Source organism: Vulpes vulpes, chromosome 5, assembly GCF_048418805.1.
Source record: "Vulpes vulpes isolate BD-2025 chromosome 5, VulVul3, whole genome shotgun sequence".
NCBI classification, from domain to species: Eukaryota; Metazoa; Chordata; class Mammalia; order Carnivora; family Canidae; genus Vulpes; species Vulpes vulpes.
Window position 1 is genome coordinate 47,408,741 of NC_132784.1, and position 25,319 is coordinate 47,434,059.

Sequence of the window (25,319 nt, forward strand, 5' to 3'; positions counted from 1 at the left end):
GTTTAGAAGAGCAGAATGAACAATTTCCAAAAGAAGAGTTTAACTTGGATCAATTCCTAAACATCAACACCAGCATTGCCCAAAAGTGCAAGATCTAAAAGGAGGCCATTGAGCTTAATGAGAGCACATTTGGCTATAGACCAGAAGCCAAGCTATATGGAGAAAGACAAATGCAGTGCAGCGATTCTATTAAATGGATTCAAGATTATGTTTTAACTTAGGTTTTACTATCGAAAAGGCTAAAAATGGCAGGGGGAGGGGAACAAACTATCCAGACCTCACTCTTTATGATAGTTTTTGTTTCATTTTGTTTTGTTTTAATTCAAGACACATATTGCAAACTGACTTTACTGAGGCCTAGGTGTCATGGGGAAACAGAGGAGGAAGGCATAGTCTTAAGTGTCATTTTATTTCCTCATTATCTTGCACGAAATAATGGCACTAAGAATAATAGAATAGGAACAAAGCGAATATTTATACAGCAATTACTCAGTTTCAGTCAATGTTCTAGGTGTTTTAAATTTAGGAATACTTTACAGCAAACCTATAGGGTTGGTGAGGTGGGCAGATGCCTAAATGTGATACTGGCATACAATAAGAGACCTTAATTGTTCTTTGAGCCTGATTTTTATACCAGGAAGGGAATAGGTGGTGGGTGGACATGGCCTTGTCTTCACGTAGTGTATCTTTGCCAACTACACAGGTTAACTTTGAATTTTCACTAGAACTCCCTGATGTTTGGTTCTCACATCGATGAATAATACCAGCCTTGCATCTTTTTAAATGCACATTCAATATGTGTATAGAATTTCTTGTTCATAGTTAGCTTTTTGTATAAAGAAGATTTATTATTTGTTAGGTAAGGAAGTTAGGGGGACGCTCGTAAAGAAGGTGATAGTGGTTCTTCATGATATTTCAACTAGAGAAATTAAAGACAAAATTATGTGAAAGAGGGACCAGCAGGTGATGGTGATATCAACTGGAAGACACAAAATGTCCTACTTATCATGAATAGTTCATCTTAATTGCAGTAAGAGAGACGGGAGGAAGAAGGGTAAGCATCTAGTCTGGGAAAAGCTTATTACCTTGGGTTCCTTAGATCAGGGGTTGACAACTCCCTGTCTATTTCTGTACAGCTCAAGGGCTAAGGATGGTTTTGTATTTTGAAGTGATTGAGAAAAATGGAAGGAAGATGGGTGTTGTGTGAAACGTGAAAGTTGTAGAGAATTTGTGTTTCATTGCCTGTAAATGAAGCATTATTGGCACTTGGCCACACTAATTCATTGACAGGTGGCAGAGAATATACAACATGAAAAGCCTAATTGTTTAGTATTATCTTCTTACAGGAAAAGGTTGTTCATCCCTGCCTTGATTATAATACTTATTTTTAAAGTTTTTTTATTTTAATTCCAGGATCGCTAACATAGTGTTATATTAGTTTCAGGTGTGCAATATAGTGATTCAACAGCTCCACGTATTATTCAGTGATCATCAAGTTAAGTGTTCTCTTAATCCCCATCACCTGTTTCACCCATCCCCCACCCACCTCCACTCTGCTAAGCATCATTTTGTTCTCTATAGTTTTTTGGGATTTTTTTTTCAACCCTGAAGTTCATCATCTCTGATGGCAAAATATGTAAACAGCCCTATTTTCTAGTCTAGGAAATAATATACCAAAAAAGCTGCTTCTCTCTCTCTCTCAGCATGTCTGACATACATGCCACTTGACAGATGAAAGCACAGCTTCTGCAGGTCCAGAATAGCTCTATGGTATCACTGGTTTGGGTCTGTTTGACTCCCATTTGAATCCAGGTTCTTATTCATCCCCCATATTGCTTGCTGTTGTGAGCCACAGTGTAATAGGGGTTTGGGTTAATTTCCAATTTTATATAGTCTCATTGTGATACATAGTCCCAATAGTGGATAGAATCTGTTTAAACATTACCTTTAAAAAAATAAAAAATAAACATTACCTTTATCTTCCTCCTTTTACTTCCTTTACTTTGTCTTACCTAATTTTTTTCCAAATAAAACTCTGTTCATGAAATCTGGTAGTTATGGAATGTATTGCTTATACAGAAGTCAATAAGAAAGAGGAATAGGAATTAAAGTTCTACAGCAAAAGCTTTCTCGCAATGTGTTTAACAACCCTATCTGTCACACCACACCCCTCTTTGAAAACTCGATGTCTGCCTTATTCTGATTTGCTCTGAAAATCATTTTGTGTAGCAATTTCTTCTGTCTGTAATCTTGATTCATAGCCTTTCATATGAATTCTTTTATCGCTCTATTTTCATAATAGCTCTTAGGCAACCAATCATCGTGCGTGATACTGTGTTTCATTATGACTCAGTGGCATCCAGATGTCTATACCTCATGTTGTTGCCTTTTAGACACATTTTAAAAAGTTGGTATAAAATAATTGCATTCATTTGTGCAGCAAATTTTGGATTTTTCTTTCATATGTCAGTCAAACTTTTACTTGAATACAGAAATACTTCTCATCCCTTTTGATAGACCTGAATGAATATCTAAAAAGTTGTAGTGGCTTTGAATTGATTTAAAAGGAGATGGTAAACAAGATTTTTAAGACACATTCTGTCATACATAGAGACACATAATATACAATAATAAGATTTCTCTCATCTGTCAGTTTTATAAGGAATACAAGAACAAAGTGCACAAGGTTAATATCCAAGCTATTTGTGAGTATGTTTAGAGTCTTTTAAGTGAATTTAGGTAAATAATTTCTTTTTTGTTCCTAATGATATCCACATTAAATATTGGACTACGTGTATGGTATAAGACAATGTTAAAGCAGAGGTCAGCCTTATTCCAAGAGGGTTTTCATGACAATTATCCAATGAGACTTTTGAAAATATGTTTGTTTGTACTTCATCTTGGATCTGCTGAATCAGAATCGTCTTAGACGGGGCCATATGTGTGTTTGAGGGATCCCTGGGTGGCGCAGCGGTTTGGCGCCTGCCTTTGGCCCAGGGCGCGATCCTGAAGACCCGGGATCGAATCCCACGTCGGGCTCCCTGCATGGAGCCTGCTTCTCCCTCTGCCTGTGTCTCTGCCTCTCTCTCTCTCTCTCTGTGTGTGACTATCATAAATAAATAAAAAATAAAAAAAAAAAAGAAAACTCCTCTGGGTAGTTCTGATTCTCACGTTTGGTTGAGAAGTATTGGGCTAGAAATATTTTTAGGTAACAGACAAAAAAGGTAGCATCATAAAAATATCACTGAATTTGGTGATATTTAATAAGGTTAATAAGGTGATGTTTAGGGCACTGCCTACCATGTGCCCCTGCATCTTCATCTGAAAGCTCAGAAAGAATTAAAACTGCATTTTCCTGCCTGTCACTATTCTAAGAAGTTTTTTGTGGTCAAGAAAACCAGTGTACCTGACTCTTCCTTCCCCCACTCCCTACTTTTGGCCATTAGGATTCCTTAGGGCAAAGGTATAGTTTAATTTTAAGGCTCTGTGTCCTGGATATTTGTGGTCTAGTTTTTTTTTTTTCCTAATTCAACAAGAATTTATTGAGTCCCTTCTATGTGCTGAATTCGTAATAGGCACTGGGAGTGCTAGCAATTAAGCAAACAGTCTGGAACTTACAATCTACTGGATGAGACAGATGTGAAGCCAGTAAACATTTCAGTAAATGCTCCCTGATCTCGGTATTGTAAACTTATTTTGAGTATTGATTTGTGTATTTTTCCCTCAGTATTAATCAGAGATGAGCCATAGAAACTTTTTTTTATGTAATATATATCTGCAAATACACACACACCTATATTTGTATATTTCATATCTACATGGGTTTATATGCCTGTGTTATGTTTTATATAAATAGTACATATATATATACTGTTAAATATGCATACATATAACGTCTATGTACATAAACAGTGTATACATATATATATAACTTTCTATTTATATAACTACAATATTATTATTGTGTTATTTTAGTCAGCCTCACACCTTTTGTGGTGGGTTGGAATAAATACATACCTGCATGTTTGCACACCCATGCCCATGAACACGATAGATGAAGCTGAATTACAATTCTCAACATTACATTTTAGCCCCTTTTCCCTAAGACTTTTATTGTTACATAACCATTAAGTTGAAATTATAATTAAGTATGTCACAAATCGTGCTCTACTTTTAATAGCATTTCAGTCCATGTCTTCACTTTAAAAAAATATTTTTGTTTCATCTCATTGAAATGTAAGGAATATTTTGGGACAGTTTTTCAGTGGTGAGATTGAGATTGAAAGTCATAAAAATCTGTGACTCTGTATCCTTTGAAGAAAGAGAAGCATTTTATTGTCACAAAGAACTTCAGCATATTGTGTATATAACTGTTTTTTTTCACAGATGGTGCTTTCCTAGGACAACATTTAATTGCTCTTAGAACTTTTTAAAGCTACCAAATGGTTTAAGTTGGGTCACTATTTTTGAGTAAAGTGTTGGCAGTGTTAATCATTCTTTGAAAGTTCCACAACTGAGATTTTGGACTATAACTCTCAACCATCAAATACAAACAGAGACATGGTGCATAGGGGTAGAAGAATTATGGAGGCAGAAATTCTGGGTGCTTCTTTGAGAATTGGCTGTATTTTCAGAGGGCACAGACTCCACATCCCACCTAAGCTGTATGGTTGCCTTTGGAGGGCCTAAAGGCTCGGGATTGTAATGCAGTCCCTCAAATCAATAGAGATGACCTTTTAAATGAAAAATACAGTGGGAAGTTATATTTTTCTTTCTTTTTAATGTACACCCCTGGATAGTACAGTTAAATTACATGGTTGAAGGATATTATATTGATGTCTCTTTTGGAAAGAGTTTTCAATCTTATCAGTTGTCTTTCAGATGATATTCTAAAGACTTGAATTTGCCCGTGCAATGCACAGCAGCACAGTGGATTAAGTTAGCTCAAAAGCACTTACCATTGTCTGTGAGCCAGAAAAGCAGCAAGGATTACGATTGGCATTATTATTTATTATTTGTGAATGCTGATGGTGCATTTTCGTGGCTGAGTCCTTTCTGTGCTTATTGACATGCATAAATGAAAAAGCTCTGCTTAGCTGACTATTTAATTGGTAATTTAATTTCCCTAATAACTTATTTTACAGGACCTGGATTTTGAAGCCAAAACAAGTTACACACTCCGGATAGAAGCTGCAAACAAAGATGCCGACCCTCGCTTTCTCAGCTTGGGGCCATTCAGCGACACGACAACGGTGAAGATAATTGTGGAAGATGTGGATGAGCCCCCCGTGTTTTCCTCACCTCTGTACCCCATGGAGGTGTCAGAAGCTACCCAAGTTGGGAATATCATTGGCACTGTAGCAGCTCATGACCCAGATTCTTCCAACAGCCCTGTGAGGTAAATCTCATTGCTCTCCTCTTCTGCGATTTTACAACAGTGCGCTTTATTCACAACTCATGTTTCTGTATTATGATGCTTTTGGTTCATAGCAAATAAAGACCAGTTTTGTATATGCATTGAGCCACAGCAGCAGAAGTAAAGCAGGATCAGAACAACTCAACATTTTACTGATCCAAAAATGTTTCACGTGATTATCCAAGGCCATTATTATGTAGCAATATTTTTAGGCATTCATTATCAGCCACAAGCTAGAGCTGCTGTTCCTATTGAACCAATTATCTTGAGCTCTTTCAAAGCAGACTGTGTTCAAAGATGAAGCGATGCATCTCCTAGTTGTAGGATATATGCGTATATTAGACAACTCATTTTATAAACAATTTAAATTAGGGATTAGCTTTAAATAAATCATTTTCCCTGTTGGTCTGTTCTGATAGGATAGTTTAATTTATTGTTTCTACTTACAAAAAATTAAATAAGACTATCTATAAGGACTTTTTTTCAAGTGTTTTACTAATAGTCCTGTATCAAGACTAGGCACATGGTGTTCTAAGCAATTGATCTCTTTACGACTAAAGAGTGATGATAGGTAAACATTTCAAAATACCACAACATTCAATTTCACACCTTTTACTTCTGATTTACCACCTAAGGTCTACATGTATGTTTTTGTGTATGCATGTGTTAGTATGCGTGTGTGCATAGATAGGATACACTATGTCTTAAGTGAATATTTTACAGAGAATATACTTGAAATTTCTTTGTGTTACATGTCTTTATTTGCATTCATAAGTGAAACTTTTCAGTGTGACACTTTGGATTTCAATTACAAAGTCTGATAAAATAGAAAATCAATGGACGTTTTATATTCAGATATATTCAGCCTACAAGCTAACCATAGCTTTTTAGTTTGAATCTCTCTCTGGCAATGCTAAATGCTTTTGAGCTAAGTTTGGACATTGACTACAAAGTATCATGAAAAATATCTGTAATTTAGACAATGATTCTTAGTTAAGAAAAGCATAATCTTTTACCTCCATAAAATAGTAAACTTAGACTCTTTCCTTCTCTTTTGTCTGATGATAATACCATAGTCTAGTGAAGAATTGGCATAAAATAATTTTGAGTTCAAAAATGAAGTCATACTCATCATTTCCCTATCTACACAATAAATTCAGGCTCTATGGATTGGCTGTACTATTTTTAACACAGCGATCACAAACTATTCCTAAGAATATAATCTTCTGTGCAATAGAACATTTGAAAGTCACAAATGTAGCAGATAGAATAAGTCTTCCCTTCCCCCTGTGGTTGTCCAGCCTTTATTGTCAAAACAGTTTCCTGGCCAGCTCAGCCCCATCCACCAAGTCTTGCAGACCTACACACACTTGAATTTGGGTTTTGTTATAGCATCACATCTCTTCAGACACAGGTAACTCTCCTTCCCTTAAGAACAATCAGACACAACATGATTTTAGGCATAGATCAGCTACTCCTGAATAGTCTGATTCCTGCTTAAATCATTTAATTTTGGGATCCCTGGGTGGCGCAGCGGTTTGGCGCCTGCCTTTGGCCCGGGGCGCGATCCTGGAGACCCGGGATCGAATCCCACGTCGGGCTCCCGGTGCATGGAGCCTGCTTCTCCCTCTGCCTGTCTCTGCCTCTCTCTCTCTCTCTCTGTGTGTGTGACTATCATGAATAAATAAATAAAATCTTTAAAAAAAAATCATTTAATTTTATGGGGAGAAAACGAATGTCTTCATGAAGCATGGGATATAAAAAAAAAAGAGACACTACTACATAACATAATTCAGTACTTGAATGACAGAAGTTAAGAAATCTTGTTTCTTCTTTTTTTCCTTTACCCATTTCCTTGTGTATCATCCTGTTAATGCCTCTCCACATAAATATTTCACTTTTTATAATATTTATTTGAAAAAATGCTGCATTATATAATTTGGGGAAGAAGGAAGAGGAGGACTAAGTGGGTATTGACTTCACTTAGATGAAGTGACCTCCAGGTCTTGGAGGTAAAGATCTCTGTGCCCTTCATCAATGAAAGAGACTGGCCAGGAATTTATTTTTACCTATTTTTATTTTTTTAAGGCTAATGAATGTGACTTGAAAGTTTAGGTTAGTATTATATCTGTTTTTGAACACCTATATCTCACAATTAAAGAGGTACAACCTTTGTTCAAAGTGGACTAAAATGTTTTGGAAGTCTGTGTACATATTTATTTTGCTTTTGCAAAATTAATTTCTTGACTTACTATTTAATACTTGTATTCTTGAAATATTTTTATGCTATTTTTATAAGGTCACTCAGTCACTTGTAGCTGATTTTTTTTTTCTGGACTTGTCTTTGATACATTTCTCTTCTCCTATTTATTTGTGGTCTCCTTTAAAAGGCCACATTCCTCATACTATAATTTGATGAGTAGGTGTGCACTCTTGTGCATTCTCTAGAAGACCTGTTCTCTTCTCAGCACTGTTATTTGCTGAGTGACCTACGGGATGCCAGTTAGCCTCCTAAGTTTCCATATGCCAGGTAAAAAGGAAAAGCAAATCCTGTCCCTGCTTTATCCCAAGTTTTTTGAAGATTAAGGAATAAAGGGAAAGTAACTGATAATTTTTAACTGAGAATCATTACTTAAGTATTAGGAGGTATTATCATTATACATTGCTATTATTACAATTTATTGGGTTTCCATCCCATTTTTGTTGCAAGGTCAGTAAGTCAAGGAAGGAGACATACTTTACAAGCAACTGTATTGGCAATCTGTATTAAAATTTGTCTTGTAGTCACTTATGTTCCAATATATAGATGATATTACATAGTTTAATGGGCATAAATATGTGTTAGTATTGGGCACTCAAGTACCTATCAAAATGGAAGCCCTCCTTCAACAAATGTCAATGGGGGGGCAGAGGGCATAGTCTGCTGAGATCCTAGGAAAAGTGAATTTACAGATTGAGATAGAATCTGAAGAGTCTCAGGGTTGTGAACTTTGTGCTCACACCTTTAGAAATACTGTGGTTCTTAGAGGAATGGAAAAGTAGTATTTGTTTCATTGTAGTTGCTTAAAATTAGGCCAATAGTATTTGAATTGTAAACCAGGATGCGAAGTTAGATAATTAGTATTTAAATTTATTGACATTTTTTTGTAGTATGATGCTAAAATCTAGCATATGCTATTTATATTTGGAATATCTACCAATATGTGGAGTGAGAAACTAGAATTCTAGAAAGAAATATATTTACTTTCCTCCAGCAAGCAAAATTGAGATCCTCTTCTCGCATGATCCCTGCCTTGCTCAGCACTTTTTATTTTTACCTACTTTTGACACCAGCCAAAGCTATGAGTAACTTCTTTGTGCATGTGCCCTTTCTTTAAAGGGACTGTGGTACCTACATCACCATGAAAGCATCTAGAAGTAGAATAGCAGTAGGTAGAAAGATTTTTATAAACTCAGAGCCCAGTGCTTATCCAGAATATAACACCCATTATGAAATGTTATATATTTGTTATAGCTTGCCTAGCATACAGATAGGTTACCTCCCCCACCATGTCATGTACACCTATTTTCCTCTTCCCATATAGAAACTAGAAGCTGGGATGCCTGGGTGCTCAATGGTTGGGCATCTGCCTTTGGTTCAGGTTGTGATCCCAGGGTCCTGTGATCAAGCCCCACATCAGGTTCCCCTCAGGGATCCTGCTTCTCCCTCTGCCTGTGTCTCTGCCTCTCTCTCTGTGTGTCTCATGAAAAAAAAAAAAATCTTTAGAAACTAGAACCAAAAGTGGAAATTAGATAATAGTTGACATTCCTTAGCCAGGGGGGAAAAAAAGAAGAAGAAGAAGAAGAGGCTTTTTTGAAAGCAAAAGTAGGTAATCGGAGTCCAGCATATTTCTGGCTCTTTATGTTTTTGTAGTTGTTTACTATTTCATATAGATTTTGGCCCCAAAAGCCAAATATCAGGGTTTGTCTGTTGAACTGAAGGACAGGTCATGTTCTACTTGTGATTTTAATCATCTTTCTGGATGGTAGAAACCTCACTTCTGTGTTTTTCATCAGTGAGATGGTGGACACTGTAAGAGCAGCTTCTAGTCTAGAGCACTCTTCATTCCTCATGTCAGCACTGGGGGACTGTGTAGTACGTCAACATACATTTATCAAGAATCTGCTTTGTGCACAGTGCTGGGGCAAGTAGTGACAGAAAAACCAAAGATGAATAAAACATTTCCTCTGACCCTCAAGGAACTTACTATCTGGTTGAAAACACAAGATCCCATAAAAGTTAAAACGAGAGAGGAAAGAGAGCTGTAAAATGGCCAATTGTGAGATAAATTGTAATCACTCTGAGCTCACCGGACAGGAGGTTTCATTTGAAGGGGGGATAGCATAAACAGGGTTTTGAGAGATGGCAGGATTTTGACAAACCAAGAAAAAATTATGCAAAGTCCATTTATGTTTTATTTAGTTATGTCCTAAGAGTCTAGTGCTGTTTTATGAAATCAGCAGATTTACTTCTATAGGCAGTGCAAGCCCAAAGTCTCTATGCTAAAAGTAGCCAATGGATTGAAACATGATATTATTACAAATAAGATCAGATGTGAAGAGGGTTTCATAAAAATTAATGGGGATTGTTTTCAGCATTTCTAGCAATTTAAATACAGAACTACATTTGTATTTATGCTCAAGGATACTACAATAATGATTCTTACCTGCAGGCTCTTTTGGCATTCCTGGTATTGTATGTTCTCAGATAAAAGGTGATAAAATAGTATCAGGTATTACATTATGTAGTGTGACTAGTATGAACACATTTGGGATGTTTGAATAATTCAGTGTGTAGTTTTTTAATGAGCTTGTATGCATGCATATATTTGTACATATTATTTTAATCTCAATTATTTGTTACTATCTGATTTTTCTAAGAATCTTAGGAACATACAGAAAAATAGTGGTTCATGTGAACAGTAGAGAAATCAATTCCATCAGAAAAACATGAGCTATATAATCTATTTCAAAATACCACCCAATTTAACATAACTGTCACTAAAAATGAAAAATATGTGTATGTGTGTTCAGGTATGGTGAAAATTTTAAAAATGTGCTTTTTTATTATAGTAATGTGCTTAATATCCAGAGATAATTTTCAAATGTGTTAAATAGGGAATTCCTCATCTATTTGATCCACTTTCCCATCTTACATTATATTGCTCTAGAATTAGAACTCTGCTTCAAACAAAGGTCTTCTGAGTTAGTTTTCTGGAAGACTCCAGGTAAAATGAATTTATTGAAGATTACATTCCTCTTGATTTGTCTCTTATAGTATTTTCCACATTTAAAATCCTTATTGAAAAGTATGATGAATAGAATAATACAAAATCCATTATGTTTTTGGTGTGAGTCTTTGGGAAGTATATGTGAGGTGGAAAGATTAAAGACCTATACTTATCTCGTTAGCATTCTTTAGTTGCAATAACAGAAATTGGCCTTGGTAACTGAAAAAAAAAAGAATTTATTGAAATAACTGGGAACAACTCATATAGCTAAAGGAAAAACTGAATAGCCAGTCCTCAGAAAAGAGAGGAGCGCAGTTTTTTTTTTTTTTTTAAATATGAGCAGCAATAATGGGCAAATAGTCTTTTAAGGATGCGGCAGTGGGATGAACCCGTGCCAACCCTTTTCTTTTCTCGTGGCCCTCTGTTTAAGGTTTACGGTTTCTTGGAAAGTTTTTTGGCCTGTCTTAGGACGTGTGTCCCGTCTCTTACCCAGGAAGTTCTGGGCATCTTGATTGTGAGTACCATCAAGATTGCATGAGATTGGGAAGGTTTAAGGCTCCATAGGACTGTTGAGTTGCCATTATCAGAAGCGGGTGAGAATGCAAACAGTGATATCACTAAGTATGGAACTTGGTATTTTATTTTGAGGACATTTCTTGTTAAAGTCCTACAAAGTCCTACAAGGCAAGTCATCAGCCCTTCGTTATAGTAAATCTGTCCCCAGTCACACAATCAGAAAATGTGGTTCCTCAATTTTAGCAAAGTATGTATCAGAACCTGTATCAGAACTTGCAGTAACACACACACTTCTTGAGAAATTAAGGTTTCAACTCAAATCATTCAGCTATTTCTATTGTTTCAACTTGTCCAGGTATATTTATCACATTATCGTTTGCCATTCTGGGAGTAGCACTGAGACATTTCTGTTAATCTAACTCACTCACCCACACATCCTATTTTAGAGCATTGACATGCATATCAATAGCTGGGCAATAAGAATGATACTTAGGAAGAACATTTTAATCAATCTCCATAGCTGATGGAATAGCAGCAATGATAACAAGTGTTTATTAAGGAATTCATTTTATAGCAGATGTACAGAACACTGAGCACATATAGATGTATAACATGTGGTCCCAGCCCTCTTGTTTTCTAGCTGCAGAAGATAATCGTATACAAAAACTTATTTTAAAAATCTAATATTAAATCTGAAAAGTAGAAATTATCTCATGGGGGACTTTCTCATTCTGCAGCTAAAGAAACAGAATAGTATAAAAATGGTGAATGGAAAGCCCAAATAAGTACAGTAGCTTAGTAGCAGGGTTGTGGCTATAAATTTTGTCCTTTAATTCCTACTGTGTGGTTTGTGGTCGTGAGCACAAAGTCCACAGATCCTACATACTGCAGGGTTTCTTAAAAAAGCATAGTTTGTAAATTGTGTTTGCTTTGGTTTTTGTTTTTAGTTTAAATTAAAGTAAAATAATTTTTTTAAGATGTAAGATCTAAGGAACAAGGAGATCCAAATATGTGTCCTCCAACTGTTCACTACATTAAACATTAAAGAATTTTAGTGACAGCCTGTATTCTTTATACAAACCAAGGAAGGCCAATTATGGATTATATGTGTTTGTTATATTTTAAAGCAGAATGGCTTTAATGAACTAAATTTCAGAGAATTTGCTTTGACTAAGAATTACTCTTTTTTTTTTTTTCTTGGCAATATGCTTTAGGTACATCCTTGATTTCCCTGTACTAAGTGCCCTAATTTTTGATTTGATCCTAGGGAAATTAGAGTTACAAAAATATGCGGTGACTATCTGTGATAATATAGGACAATTGCTAAGATCAGACACATACAAAATTTTCAAGCTCTCTCTCTCAACTCACTTTACTGATTAATAAATTTGAGCTGAGGGATTCAATGACTGATAGATCAAGCCTTATGCTAACATCTCAGGATCTCCTGACTTCGAATCCTGGGGACTTCTAGTCACATTACATTATACTACATTATTTTTTATGATATTTCCTGAAATTATTACTGGTGTGATAGAAGAGAAGCATACTATGGGGACAGCAGGGAAGGTGTGTGGATTGAGGGTGAAGAAAACTGTTGGATTGACAAAAATTTAAAAATCTTAGCTTTTAGGTTTAAACCTTTCTGCTTTCTGATACTATTCTTGGGCTTTCTCTCTAAAACCATTACCCATTTTCTTCAAAACAATGTATGGCAGGACCCTGTCCCATAAGCCTTCCTTTTCCTCACAAATAAATCAACCACATCCTGAACGATTTGCTGTTTTCAAGCGAAGCCCAAACCTCTGAGGCCTGAGGGTCTGTGATTTTAGGCAGGAGTGCAGTTCTCCAGGATGGCAATTAAGTCTCAGGAGTGAGGGCTCTAAGGGCATTCAAAGATGGGAAAGACGGGGATGAGTTAGAGAAGCCAAGACAGCCCCTCTGTGCCTGTTCCATGTCCGAGGCCTCAGAGACACCCTGAGTAAAAAGAGAGAAAAAAAAAAAAAGGCTTTTTTTTTTTCTTTGATGTAATTAGAAAGGCTTGCTGCTTTAATACTAGAGGACTATCTTCAAGGAATCCCAGGACTGCAATAACTGGAAAGGAAGAAAAGTGGAGTATAGGAGGACCAACATGGGGAAAGGCATAGAAATGGAGGCACATGTGATCTTCTTATTAATCAGTTAAAACATCAGTTTGACTGACAGTGTTAGATAGGAGAGTATTGGGGGAAAAGTGAAAAGAAGCTGTATTATAGATTTGTAAGTGGCAGGTACTAAAAGCTCATTTATAGGTAATGTGGTAAATAATGGAAAGGTGGCTCAGATGACATGGTTCTGAACCTTGGCTCCATCCACAACCAACTGTGAGACTTTAGTATCCAATACTGAAATATCACAATAATAGTACCTGCTTGCCCTAGTTAGAAATTGTGCTTGGCTAGTAGCAACAAAGCTTAACACTAATGACTTACTAATGAGAAGTCTGGAGCTGTGATGCACCCAAGGACTGATAATTTGGCAGTATAATGTCATCAAGGGCCTTGGCTCCTCATACCAAGTACTCATCACCTCATATTTACAAGATGGCTTTTGGATCTCTTCCCATTGTGTTCATGTCCCAGGTGAGATGGAGGGGAAGGGGCAGAAATCAAACACCAACTGAATTAACAGCTCTGTTATCATTTAAGGACTTTTTCATGATGCTTACTCAACTCTCTTCATCTCATTTGCTAAAACTTCAGTATAAGGACACAAATAGCACATCTACATAGGAGACTAGCAAATGCTCAGCTGAACACATGGTTGCCACTAACAGAAGCAGGGCTCTATTAATAAGAATTAATGGCAAATGAATAGGAGGTATGGAAATAGAAGTCTTCATCACACATGACCTTTCATAGTTGAGGATTCAGAAAAAAAAAATGTAAACTATGTTTTAAATACTCAACTCTTTCTGAAATGGGAGAATCCGGAAGGAGGGATAGTTTAGGGGAAAGGCTGATGGATCTGCTTTTAGAAATATTGAGATTGACTTTGAGCCGAGGATGCTGCAGGTATCTAGAGCAGTTTACAACTCCCAGGAAAAGGATTGGGGTTGGATGTTAAGATTTTGAGCTGTCTGTCTAATAAATGGATAGGCCAGAAGCTTTAACTACTGTAGCAACAAAAATACAGAAATGGTTTCTCTAAGTGGTTACTCCAACATATATTGACAAAGGCCAAGTTTTTTAGGCTGTGATTTGCAGAAACTAGAGGTATCATGATGAGTCCACACACTCCTAACAGCACCAGAAGATGCACTGAAGTTCACTTTAGTATGTGGTTAGAGAAACACTGATCCTTTCTACTCAGACTCTAGTTGATTCAGGCCATAAAACATCTCAGGGCTGAGGCCAGTGGGTCCAGACTTCTTTAGAGTCTTCATTTTCTTTTGGCTCAGTCAGCCTTCCTGAGAGACATGTGGTATGCCTCACTCTATAGAGAGCCCATATTTCTTTATTTCTCTTGATTGAGGGACTGCTTTCCTCAAGTAACTTTATACAGTAGTGAGTGCCACATATATAAAATCTAGTTTTGGGATCCTTGGGTGGCGCAGCGGTTTGGCGCCTGCCTTTGGCCCAGGGCGCGATCCTGGAGACCCGGGATCGAATCCCACGTCAGGCTCCCGGTGCATGGAGCCTGCTTCTCCCTCTGCCTGTGTCTCTGCCTCTCTCTCTCTCTCTCTCTGTATGACTATCATAAAATAAATAATAATTAAAAAAATTAATCTTTAAAAAAAAATCTAGTTTTTTGTATGTCTAGAGGGACTGATAGAAAATAGGAAACACCTTTAATCCTAGGTGATCCCAAGTCCCTGTGGTTAAGAAGCACAAGTGCCATCCAGAGTGCTCTAGACAGTGTCCTTGCCAAGATCTTCCAGCTCTTGTCAAGCCAACAGCTCATTCTCTCCCTACATCTGCCCTGACACCCTTCATCATAGCCTAGGAGATCAGGTTGTTGGTTTTCTCTAAGTATGATGATAAGGAATAAAAAAAATGCAAAATCTAGGTTAAGTGTGTGGTCATTGGGAGTTGCTGAGAAAGTGGATGCAAGAGTAAGAGAGAAAAACAAGTCACCAACCAATTCTTGATTTTTAATTTCAACAACCAAGTGATTGGTGGTGTCATTTACCTGGAAGGGAAAGAGTAGGAGAGGTAGAGGCTTGGGAAACTGTAGGAATTATAACATCAGTTAGGACATGTTTCATTTCAGCTCATGTTGTATATCCATGTGGTGAAATTAAGCAGGTAATTCAATATGTAAGTCTGATGGGCAAAGGATATTTTATGTAAATTTGAGAGTAATCAAAAATATCAAAGTTACTTAAGCCATGAACTGTGTGAATTGCAAAGGAAAAGCATTTTATATGAAGAAGAGAAGAGGACCTACAGGAGAGTTTTCAGAGAGTTTAAGTAAGAAAAAGTCACAAAGAGGAAAGTGAACTAGCCAAGGTGATGGCAAAGGAGCAGTGAGAAGAAACAAAGAATATGTGACACTAATAAAAGCAAATGTAGAATGTGTTTTAAAGAGGAATCAGTGATCAGTCATATTTGAATGAGAGAGATAGTAAGAAGAGAACAAAGAGGAGGTGAATGATGGATTTGATCGGAAAGCCAACAATGAACTGGACACACAAGGAGGGAATTTGTTTTTTAAAGTAGAGAATATGGGATTCCTGGGTGGCGCAGCGGTTTGGCGCCTGCCTTTGGCCCAGGGTGTGATCCTGGAGACCTGGGATCGAATCCCACGTCGGGCTCCCGCTGCATGGAGCCTGCTTCTCCCTCTGCCTGTGTCTCTGCCTATCTCTCTCTCTGTGACTATCATAAATAAATAAATTTAAAAAAATAAAGTGGAGAATATACTTGCTTTCAATTCAAATAAAGTACAGAGGAAAAATATCTTATTGCAAGGAAAAACATTTTTGAGGTCAGAACAGATGAGATGTGCAGAATAAGTGAAACAGTTTGATTTTGACATGAACGAAGACAGTTCTAATAGAAGGATTGTAAGAAAGAGAATATGGAGAAAGTCAAGATTTATTTTTCTCATATCCTATGTACCACACAGAGATCCTGCAAGTGTGAGTACATTTTGTTTACACTGCCATTATCATTTCAAACAATTTGATTTTCTTTTTCCTGCAAAGCTCTCAACTCTTCTGTGGAATGCGTCATCAAACCTAGAGTCTTCCATGTTGATATCAACCATAAAATATACAGTAATCACACTAATTCATTGAGGATTTTAGTCCCTGGAGCATTTTATTCTTTCCTAGAGTAACTCCTGGCATGCTGATTGGTCACTGATTGAACTACACTGATGACTCATTAAACATGTTGGCCTTTTACTTTCTTGGTCTTCTTGACTCCCGTGATGTTCTTCTGCCTTGATTTAGTCATATATTTTTATAAAATACTCCTGACCTGTCAGCTCTTATATATATGCTACTATTGAAAATCTGCTTCAAGAATCTCCCTGTCCACCACCTCCCACTCTAGGAATTCTGCAACCTGATAGGGATTTACAATCTACTGATGCTGTCAGAAGCTTCTTGATATCAATCTATGGTCCCTTGTTTATTTCCTTTGTTCTTCCTTACCAACTTACATACTATGGGCCTTCATTATTATCACTCTTGTGTGCATGCCTCTGTCATCTATACCTCTGTCTGTCCTTCCATTGTCCATGACTATTAAACCCAATCCTATGTTCTTTGTGCACCTTCAAACATATGGATGATAACGGAGCAAAACAGAAAAAGAGGATGACTGATCTCATTAAATTGATGAATGTAATTTCAAAGTGGAAATCCACAATGCTTAGCCATTCTATTATATGTTCTCTAGTCTGTGTGCATTTGTGTGTTTATATTTATATATATTTCTGTCATTTCTAAAAAATGACTTCTCCTTCTTTCTCAAACTACCTTCTCTTCTTTGCTCCCTCAGCTGATAACTTTGTTTCATTTGGCATCAAGAAAATAGAAACCGAAAGAGAAAGAAGTTCCTAATATTTTCAATACCCAAATACCTATTGCTGGATAAAGACAGTATTTGTTGGTTTATGATTAATTTTATAACTTTCTCATGCCTTCTCTTCCCTTGCTATGTGTCTAGCATTTTGTAATACAGCAGGCTAGAAGTAGATGATTCTAATAATAGTTGGAGAACTATGGAAACATTAAATATGTTATATTGGGTATGTGTTTGCTTGTCTATTCTTTTGTTTAATTATGTCTTTAAATGAGGTTCCTTCACTCAACTAGAACTACGGGGAGTAGGGGCATGGTGTTTGAAAACAGTAGTGGGAGGTGGGTAAATTTTGTGTATGGAACAAATAAGAGTATAATGGAATAAGAATTCAGGTGGAACAGTCATTTTTCACTAATATTTGGGTGACAGATATTTTAAGAAAATGCCTCTACACACCAAAATATTCATGTAATTTTTCGAGTTCTACCTTGAAATATATTTACGGAATCCTGTTCAAGATCTTGAGTGAGATTTTTTTTTTAAATGGAGGGATTAAGATCAGGCTTATTGTCAAGACAAATGATGTTACTAAGCGTATGTGAAAGGGCAAGATGTCTATATATGGCTCATTTTAGAGGGACCTATAACCATGACAAAGACTACTAAATCTATAGTAAGTGATTTGGGGAATCCAAAATAATAATAAAATAAATTTGAAGTTTATTTTATTAGTTCAAATCCACTGTGAAGATAACTATACTAGGGTGTTTATTTTTTACTGACAGAAAAGCAAAAAGATTACTGACAAGCAGTTGTGAACCAAGTATATTAAAACATTGGTGAAGTTTCAGACTAAGCATGTATTTATGTTAATACTATAACAGATTGTGGAGTCAGCAGGATTTGGTGGTTGGCTATGCAATTAATGAAATAAATTTAGCAAATTATAATCAAACATAAATATTGAAGTTTTTTTCTTTCTTTTTTAATCTTCAATTAGGTATTCAATTGACAGAAACACAGACTTGGAGAGATACTTCAATATTGATGCCAACAGTGGAGTTATTACAACTGCCAAATCTTTGGATCGAGAGACAAATGCTATTCATAATATCACAGTTCTTGCAATGGAGAGCCGTAAGTTGTAAGGTTTAACATTATGTTAGGATGGAGGACATTGAGAGTAGAGAATGGGTTGTCATCAGGTAATTATTTCTGCTTGAGTTGTATTGGGTGCTTATTTAAATTAAGCAAAATCTTGAAAATCTCTAATTTTAAGCTGTGAAATATATTTATATTCACTAATTTTATTTGCTGAAACTCAAAGTTATTAAAAAGAGATTACTGTAAAATAATGGGCCTGAAATACCTTCAGAGGGCTGCTTGTTGTTCTGTAATGTTATTTCTTAGGCTGCATTTATTTTGATTTAGAGTTGGCCCAGTAGCTTACAAAGAGTATTAAATTGATCTATAACTAATACACTCAGATTTTCATTTTGACATTGAAGTAATTTTAGCCCCTGTTAAGGAAAACATTTAAAGAACAATGCATAATTATGTTATAATAATTCTATATAATGTCATAAAATATAAAAATATTATAAAATGTTATAAAATATAAAATGTTATATTTTATGCATATTATCTACATATATAGTATATGTGCATATGCAGTGTATATGTACAGTCATACGAATCTGCACTCAAGCTTCAAAGAATGTTGAAATTCATGGTTTATTGGTCATTCTTTCAATGATTTTTCTCATCAGGGACTCAAATAACTACACACATGTACTACATTTGGATCAAATTTTCTGTTGCTCCCTTGAAGTCTAGTGTTATGTGTCTACATTTCATTCAAAGTTCAGTCACTTTCATATTAGAATCATGGTTTAGAGAGATCAACCATTTTGGTTGATTCTAATTGTTTTTAATAGGAGTTGCTTGAGTAAAATGGCAATGAAATAATAGCTTTAGTCTCAGAGGAAATGATAAAACATTTTCCTCCTTATTAGAGAATCCATCTCAAGTTGGGAGAGGCTATGTGGCCATTACTATACTCGACATCAATGACAACGCCCCCGAATTTGCTATGGAGTATGAAACCACTGTGTGTGAAAATGCCCAGCCAGGGCAGGTAAGAGCTTTCAGCACACCAGGCTCCTAGCTTGTGATTTCTATAAAAATATCCAGCAGCAGTTGCCTTTGAAATTCTTCCAGCTTTAAGATAAAACATAATCAGCATGTCTCAGCAAAACTAACACTTTGATGTGTGGCATAAACTAATATTGAAGGAATTTTAAAATTCTGGTTTAATTGGGATGATGAAGTTTCTCAAGAAGAAAGGTAAACATTATAAAAGCCATGGTAAATGGTGGAGGGTTTTGACTCCTTTAAGGAGAAATCTAGCATATTAGACTTGATTGGGCTGTTCCCATTTTACACAACAGGGCTTGCATACCTGGAACTTCTAAGAATTAAGTATAGTTTAATCTTGGTGTGATTTGTTCTACTCATTCATATTGTGCGGTATTCTGTGATGGGAACTGGGCTGGTGCCATCAGTTGGTACAGCTTATTTCTCAGGTTCACAAAAGTAAATGCAAACATGAGTTTTCAAAGGGACATGATTTGTTTTTCAGAGCTCTTTTTAGATTGGGTTCGTGTTAGTACATCTGGTCCTTCCTCCTAGGTAGATGATATTTATTTTAAGCTATAAAATTGCTCTGTCCTGTCACACAAAACATAGCAGAGCACAGCAACATGCTTTCATGCTTTAATTCTCCACCTCTAGGTTATCCAGAAGATCAGTGCTGTTGATAAAGATGAGCCATCGAATGGACACCAGTTTTATTTCAGCTTAACAACTGATGCAACAAATAACCACAACTTTTCATTGAAAGACAACAAAGGTAAGGTATTATTGTCACCAGTGGAGGCAGCAGGTACAGACTCTCTAAACAACTACTTTTTCTTGCTCAGGAATGCTGATTATGGAGATATGTGTGTGTATATACACACACATACACACACATACTAGCAAGGACGTTAATTAAAGGGCAATGAGCCCCTCAGGTAATTTTTATCTATGGATTTGCTGTCATGAAGCAGCAGCTGCTACTTAAATCATTTCAGGCCTCAATCCAAATAGGGAAGAAGCCAGATTCATCTCTCTCTGACTTTTCTTCTAGACCTTTGAGGTCCAGCTAAATGTATTAATAAGGCTATACTACATAGGTATGATTTGAGACATTAAGAAAATAATTGGTATTTCTAATTTGATTTCAACCTAAATCAACTTGACTTTTTAGTAGTAGTATCGGTTATTCTTTTATTTTTTAACATGAAAATAGAATTAATCCATGCACATAATTAAAAGACATATTCCTTATGTGAGGAAATATAAAAAGAACAAAAGAATTTCTTGTCATCCTAAATCTCATTTTGAAGCTTCAAAAGTAAATAAGCAGTCTTACCAGTTCCATAAGTGTCATTATGAACAATTTTGACAAATACCTATAAGTATATTCTGGTTTTGCTTAAATATATATATATATATATATATATATATATATATATATATACACACACACACACACAGACATCCTTATATAATAATTACATTTTATAAATGTATATAGACTGACACATAGGCATATATAAATTATCATATATAAATAACATACAATTATATATATAATTATAGACATATAGACAGCATATAGGAAATTATAAGAACTTTTAAAGGAAGTAGGAGAACCTATCTTTTTTTTTATTTTGAATTTATTCACAGGTGTTTTCATTCAAGGTATTTATTTTTGCAGAAGGGCATTTGCAACTGATATATATAGAGAGAGGAGTATTTCTTAACAATACAGGAAATATAATTCATTCAGTTTGAATATGTGAACAAGATTCTAGGGGAAAAAATGTAGAAATAGATTTGCAAGTCAAACATTGGCTCATCTAAAAAGACTTACTCAGGAGGTGGACGTTATACCATCTTCTTTAGTGCAGAAAATCCAACTTTGACCTCAAAAATTCAGTCTGAAAATAGGATTTTTCCTGATCTCACTCTCTGCAAATGAGAACACTATCTTGTCCCCTTAGTAATATAAAAGGAAGAGCATTCTCTGTGTGGGTAATCCCAAACTCTCTGACTTAATCATATTTGGGACAGTTCTCAGCACTTAGATTCATCCAGCACAAATGCAGAGAGGGGGTTTTATGACATTCCCAAGAAGAGTCTCAATATATCCCCCATGTGTCATCATCCAGTACCACCATGATAGTTGGACAGTACATGCACTAAAATGTATGGATTTATAGGACATCCCCACTGCCACATAACAGAAAGATTTCCCTGAGTCAAGCCCAGACCTCCCTAGCATCTATCTTGGAGGAAAACATGTTGAATAAGAGAAGATCAGCTCTTATATTGGCTTCCATCAGAGGAATTACATAGAGAACATGATGGATTTTGTGATCTCATTCCTGAGGATAGGGCTGTCTTCCACATACTGGGCATTTGTGCACGTGTGCCTCAATTCATTGTGTGTCTGTGTGTGCACACACTCCTTGAAGCCAAGCAGGTTAGATTACAGTTCAACAACTCTGAAAAAAATTGTATGTATCAAATCATGAATACATATAATATCTTAATGATTGGGAGGTAAAGAAATAGACACGTGTGTGATACTATTAAGTGTATAGAAACATAGTGAAAACAATATCCATCAACAACTTCATGTACATATTCTTAATGAATACCTCAAATTCATGTCTTAAAATAAGAGATTTGTTTACATAAAAATTTACCAGATGGAACCTGAAAATCAAACAGTTTTCTTTCTGCTACATCTGTAATTTTGGGTTATATGTTTTCTCCAGTCTCCTGTGAGCTTCCTGTTTTGTGCTATTTGGATGGAATAGATTTCAGCTTGCTCTTTCATTAGAGCATTGTTAATTCTTGTATGATAAACATTGGGTAAATATCTTTTTAATAGCTTGGAAAGGAGATACATATTAAAGTGCACTAGATGAAACTATGATCTCTTTTCCTCATTTATGTTTTTATGGCTGTAAATTTAAAGGATCACATAAATTCTCTAATTAGTTAATTAAGATGTTAGCTGGGTAAATTGCTAGTAGATAAAAAAATTATTTCTGATATGGAAATCACAGTTATGTGATACAGACTCATTGATCACCGGTAAAAGTTTCATAATTAAATGTTAGATAGAATATTGAATATAAATTAAATACAAATGACCTATTTTATCACTGACAAATGTTTATGTACATGGGGTTTGGGTAAGGTTATACACCAATTTGGATTTTAAAAACTACACAATACTTCCCCTTCTGAATATCGATGTATACTTAGTTCAAAAAAAGCTGGATTGTCTCATTTTGCTTGTTTCTATATTGGGTTTGGATTTGTCAAAGAGAGATAGATTGGGCTTTTTATTTGTACTATCTGATGACGCTGCAAAAATATTTAACCTGTTAATTTGAATCATCCTCTTTGTGAGTGTATGGTTTGACATGTAGAAATAAAAGGGTATTCTCTGTGTAATTTTTACAAAGTTGCAATTAATAAGTGATGAATGACAGTTTTCATATTCAGTTTTACTTTATAGCTCTTCCCTTTGGTCCTAACTGTAGTATGATGTAAATACATTAAAATGTATTAAAATGAACTCATTTTGGGTAATAGAGCTAACAAAAAATAGAACTAATAAGACACTAAACAGAATGACTTAAATCACATGAATTTGTGTGTGTGTTTTTCTTCTAGAAGTTTGTACCTCTTAATCCCCTTCACCTATTTCATCTAGCCCCCCACCCCCTTAAATCAGATGAAGTTTGGCCCTCAGAAATCTCGTTACACATTTGCTTTCTTTATCCTAGACAACACAGCTTCCATTCTCACCAGGAGAAATGGCTTCCGGAGACAAGAACAGTCTGTTTATTATCTGCCGATCTTTATCGTGGACAGTGGGTCGCCTTCCCTCAGCAGCACCAACACCCTCACCATCCGTGTCTGTGACTGCGATGCCGATGGGATAGCCCAGACTTGCAATGCGGAGGCCTATGTCCTCCCTGCCGGCCTCAGCACGGGAGCCCTGATCGCCATACTCGCCTGTGTCTTGACATTACTGGGTAGGTACTATTTTTCAAGGCTTGTGCTGCAAGAGCCGTCACACCAACCATATATCGTGACTTTTTTCTTTTGCCATCAGCACCTTTCTGAGAACATATGCAAATGTTCTGTTCAATGGTGTTTTGTTCCATAAGCAACCCATGGTCGTTGGCCACACTTTCCAATGGCATATTTAAAATACAACTCAGAAAAAAAAAAATATATATATATATCAGTTTCATTTTTAAAGCAGCGGTGAAGTTAAATGACTGTTTAAAATTGTTTTTTCTTCTCAAATTTACCACATCCCAGCTGTTTGTTTTAAGATACCCTACAGAGGAGATATATTAGCCCAGAATCTTTTCTGAGTTGTTTTGATAATGTGATTACTTCGGAAATGACGGCTTTATATCCCTCCTCTTTTCAGAGAAGAGTTAAGGTAGATTTTTAAGTTATTCACAGATTTGAAAAGATTTCAATTTCAGCAATTCAAGAATTATAATTTCCCAAGAATTAACATATTTAATTATACTCTCCATGATTACTTGCACGTGCATGGTTAAATAAGATTTATAACATATATTAGAATTCCAGTTTTATAAGAGATTATGCAGTACCCTTTTAAAAATTGGGAGACATCCAACATGGGCATTGGGTAAAGGGTTTATTCCTTAGCTGCATTGTCTTTCATAATACAGCTTCCTACAGCAAGGACAACAAGCATTTAATATTACATCTGAGACTGTTCTGTGTGTTTTCTTGGGGTCTAATATAATTTGTGAACCCATTTATAATATATTTTTGTTAGGGCAGAATTTGGCAATGTGAGTCATCATTGTGTAATGTTTAAAAACAAGATTTATGGAGTTAGGTAAACCTAGCTTTTATTATTGCTCCCAGCATACACTAGTTTTTCACCAGGGGAACATTACAAAGCTGGCTTCTTAATATAGAAGGGGAAAATAATAGAACTAGACTGTAAGGTGGTTGTAAAAATTAAATGAGATAATCATGTTCTTACTATATACTGAACATACAATAACTTTTAAGTGTTATTGATGAAGTGAGCTCTCAACCTATTAACCATCTAAGACCTAGTTACTAATACCCTGTAAGTCATTCCATACAAATGAAATTACTGTCTTCAATAACTTCAGCTAACCAAATAAATCTAGAAAGAAGAAAAAATTTTTTTTTCAAATAGCTTCACATAGGTGGCAGAAAGTCTCAGAAATTCATTAGAAATAGTAATTCCCAGCTAAAGCCTGATTAAAGTAGAATACAAAGGACTAGAGTAAATTTAGGAAAAGGTGGAACCAGTACAAAGGTAGTTAGTATATGGATGACTCTTTTTGAACTTAACTTCACCAGTTTATCACGGACAGTTTAGATTACATCATACTTCAAAAGAGTAAGATAAAATTGTATTCTCCAGAATTTAATCATACCCAAGAGCTAATTACCTTTTATTTGTTTTTTAATGCTATCAATCTAATGAAACCTATTTCATTGTTAGAATATACTTTTACCTTTGACCAAGGGCTTCCTTGAAAGTTAGGTTGCTTGATGGATGTAATTAGTTAAGAATCATTACCTAGCTGTCGCCAGAAATAAGTGAAATAGAGTTTTATTAGATTACATTCTTGCATATGATATGTGTATGTGTATGTATGTGTATGTGTGTGTTTGTACATATATCTCAAGGTAAGATTATAGCTTTTGTGGATTTCATAAAAATTTAGTAAAATTTGAGCGTTTTCCTTTAAAAGATACCAAAGTAGGAATACCTGTTCCACTTTTTAGGATAAGGTGTTTATGTCATATATTTTACTCATTTTTTAAAGTTTCCCCAAGTCTATAAAAATATAAGTCAAAACAGCCTATTTTACCGAAATTCATTTGGGAACCATTGGCTTTTATTTCTCTGTAAGGATGTGGCTCAGTAATCAGTAGGTTCAAATA

General features: G+C 35.6%; 1 protein-coding gene across 5 annotated transcripts in view; it reads left to right on the forward strand.

The window, feature by feature from the left end:
* CDH7 (cadherin 7) overlaps positions 1 to 25,319 on the forward strand; it is a 125,301-nt gene that overhangs the window by 76,257 nt on the left and 23,725 nt on the right. For all 5 annotated transcript variants that reach the window (XM_072758061.1, XM_072758059.1, XM_072758060.1 and 2 more), the window contains 5 exons: positions 5,145 to 5,398; positions 18,214 to 18,350; positions 19,229 to 19,350; positions 20,007 to 20,124; positions 23,126 to 23,377. In XM_072758061.1, the coding sequence (XP_072614162.1) occupies positions 5,145 to 5,398; positions 18,214 to 18,350; positions 19,229 to 19,350; positions 20,007 to 20,124; positions 23,126 to 23,377 (883 nt within the window). The remainder of the gene's footprint in view (positions 1 to 5,144; positions 5,399 to 18,213; positions 18,351 to 19,228; positions 19,351 to 20,006; positions 20,125 to 23,125; positions 23,378 to 25,319) is intronic.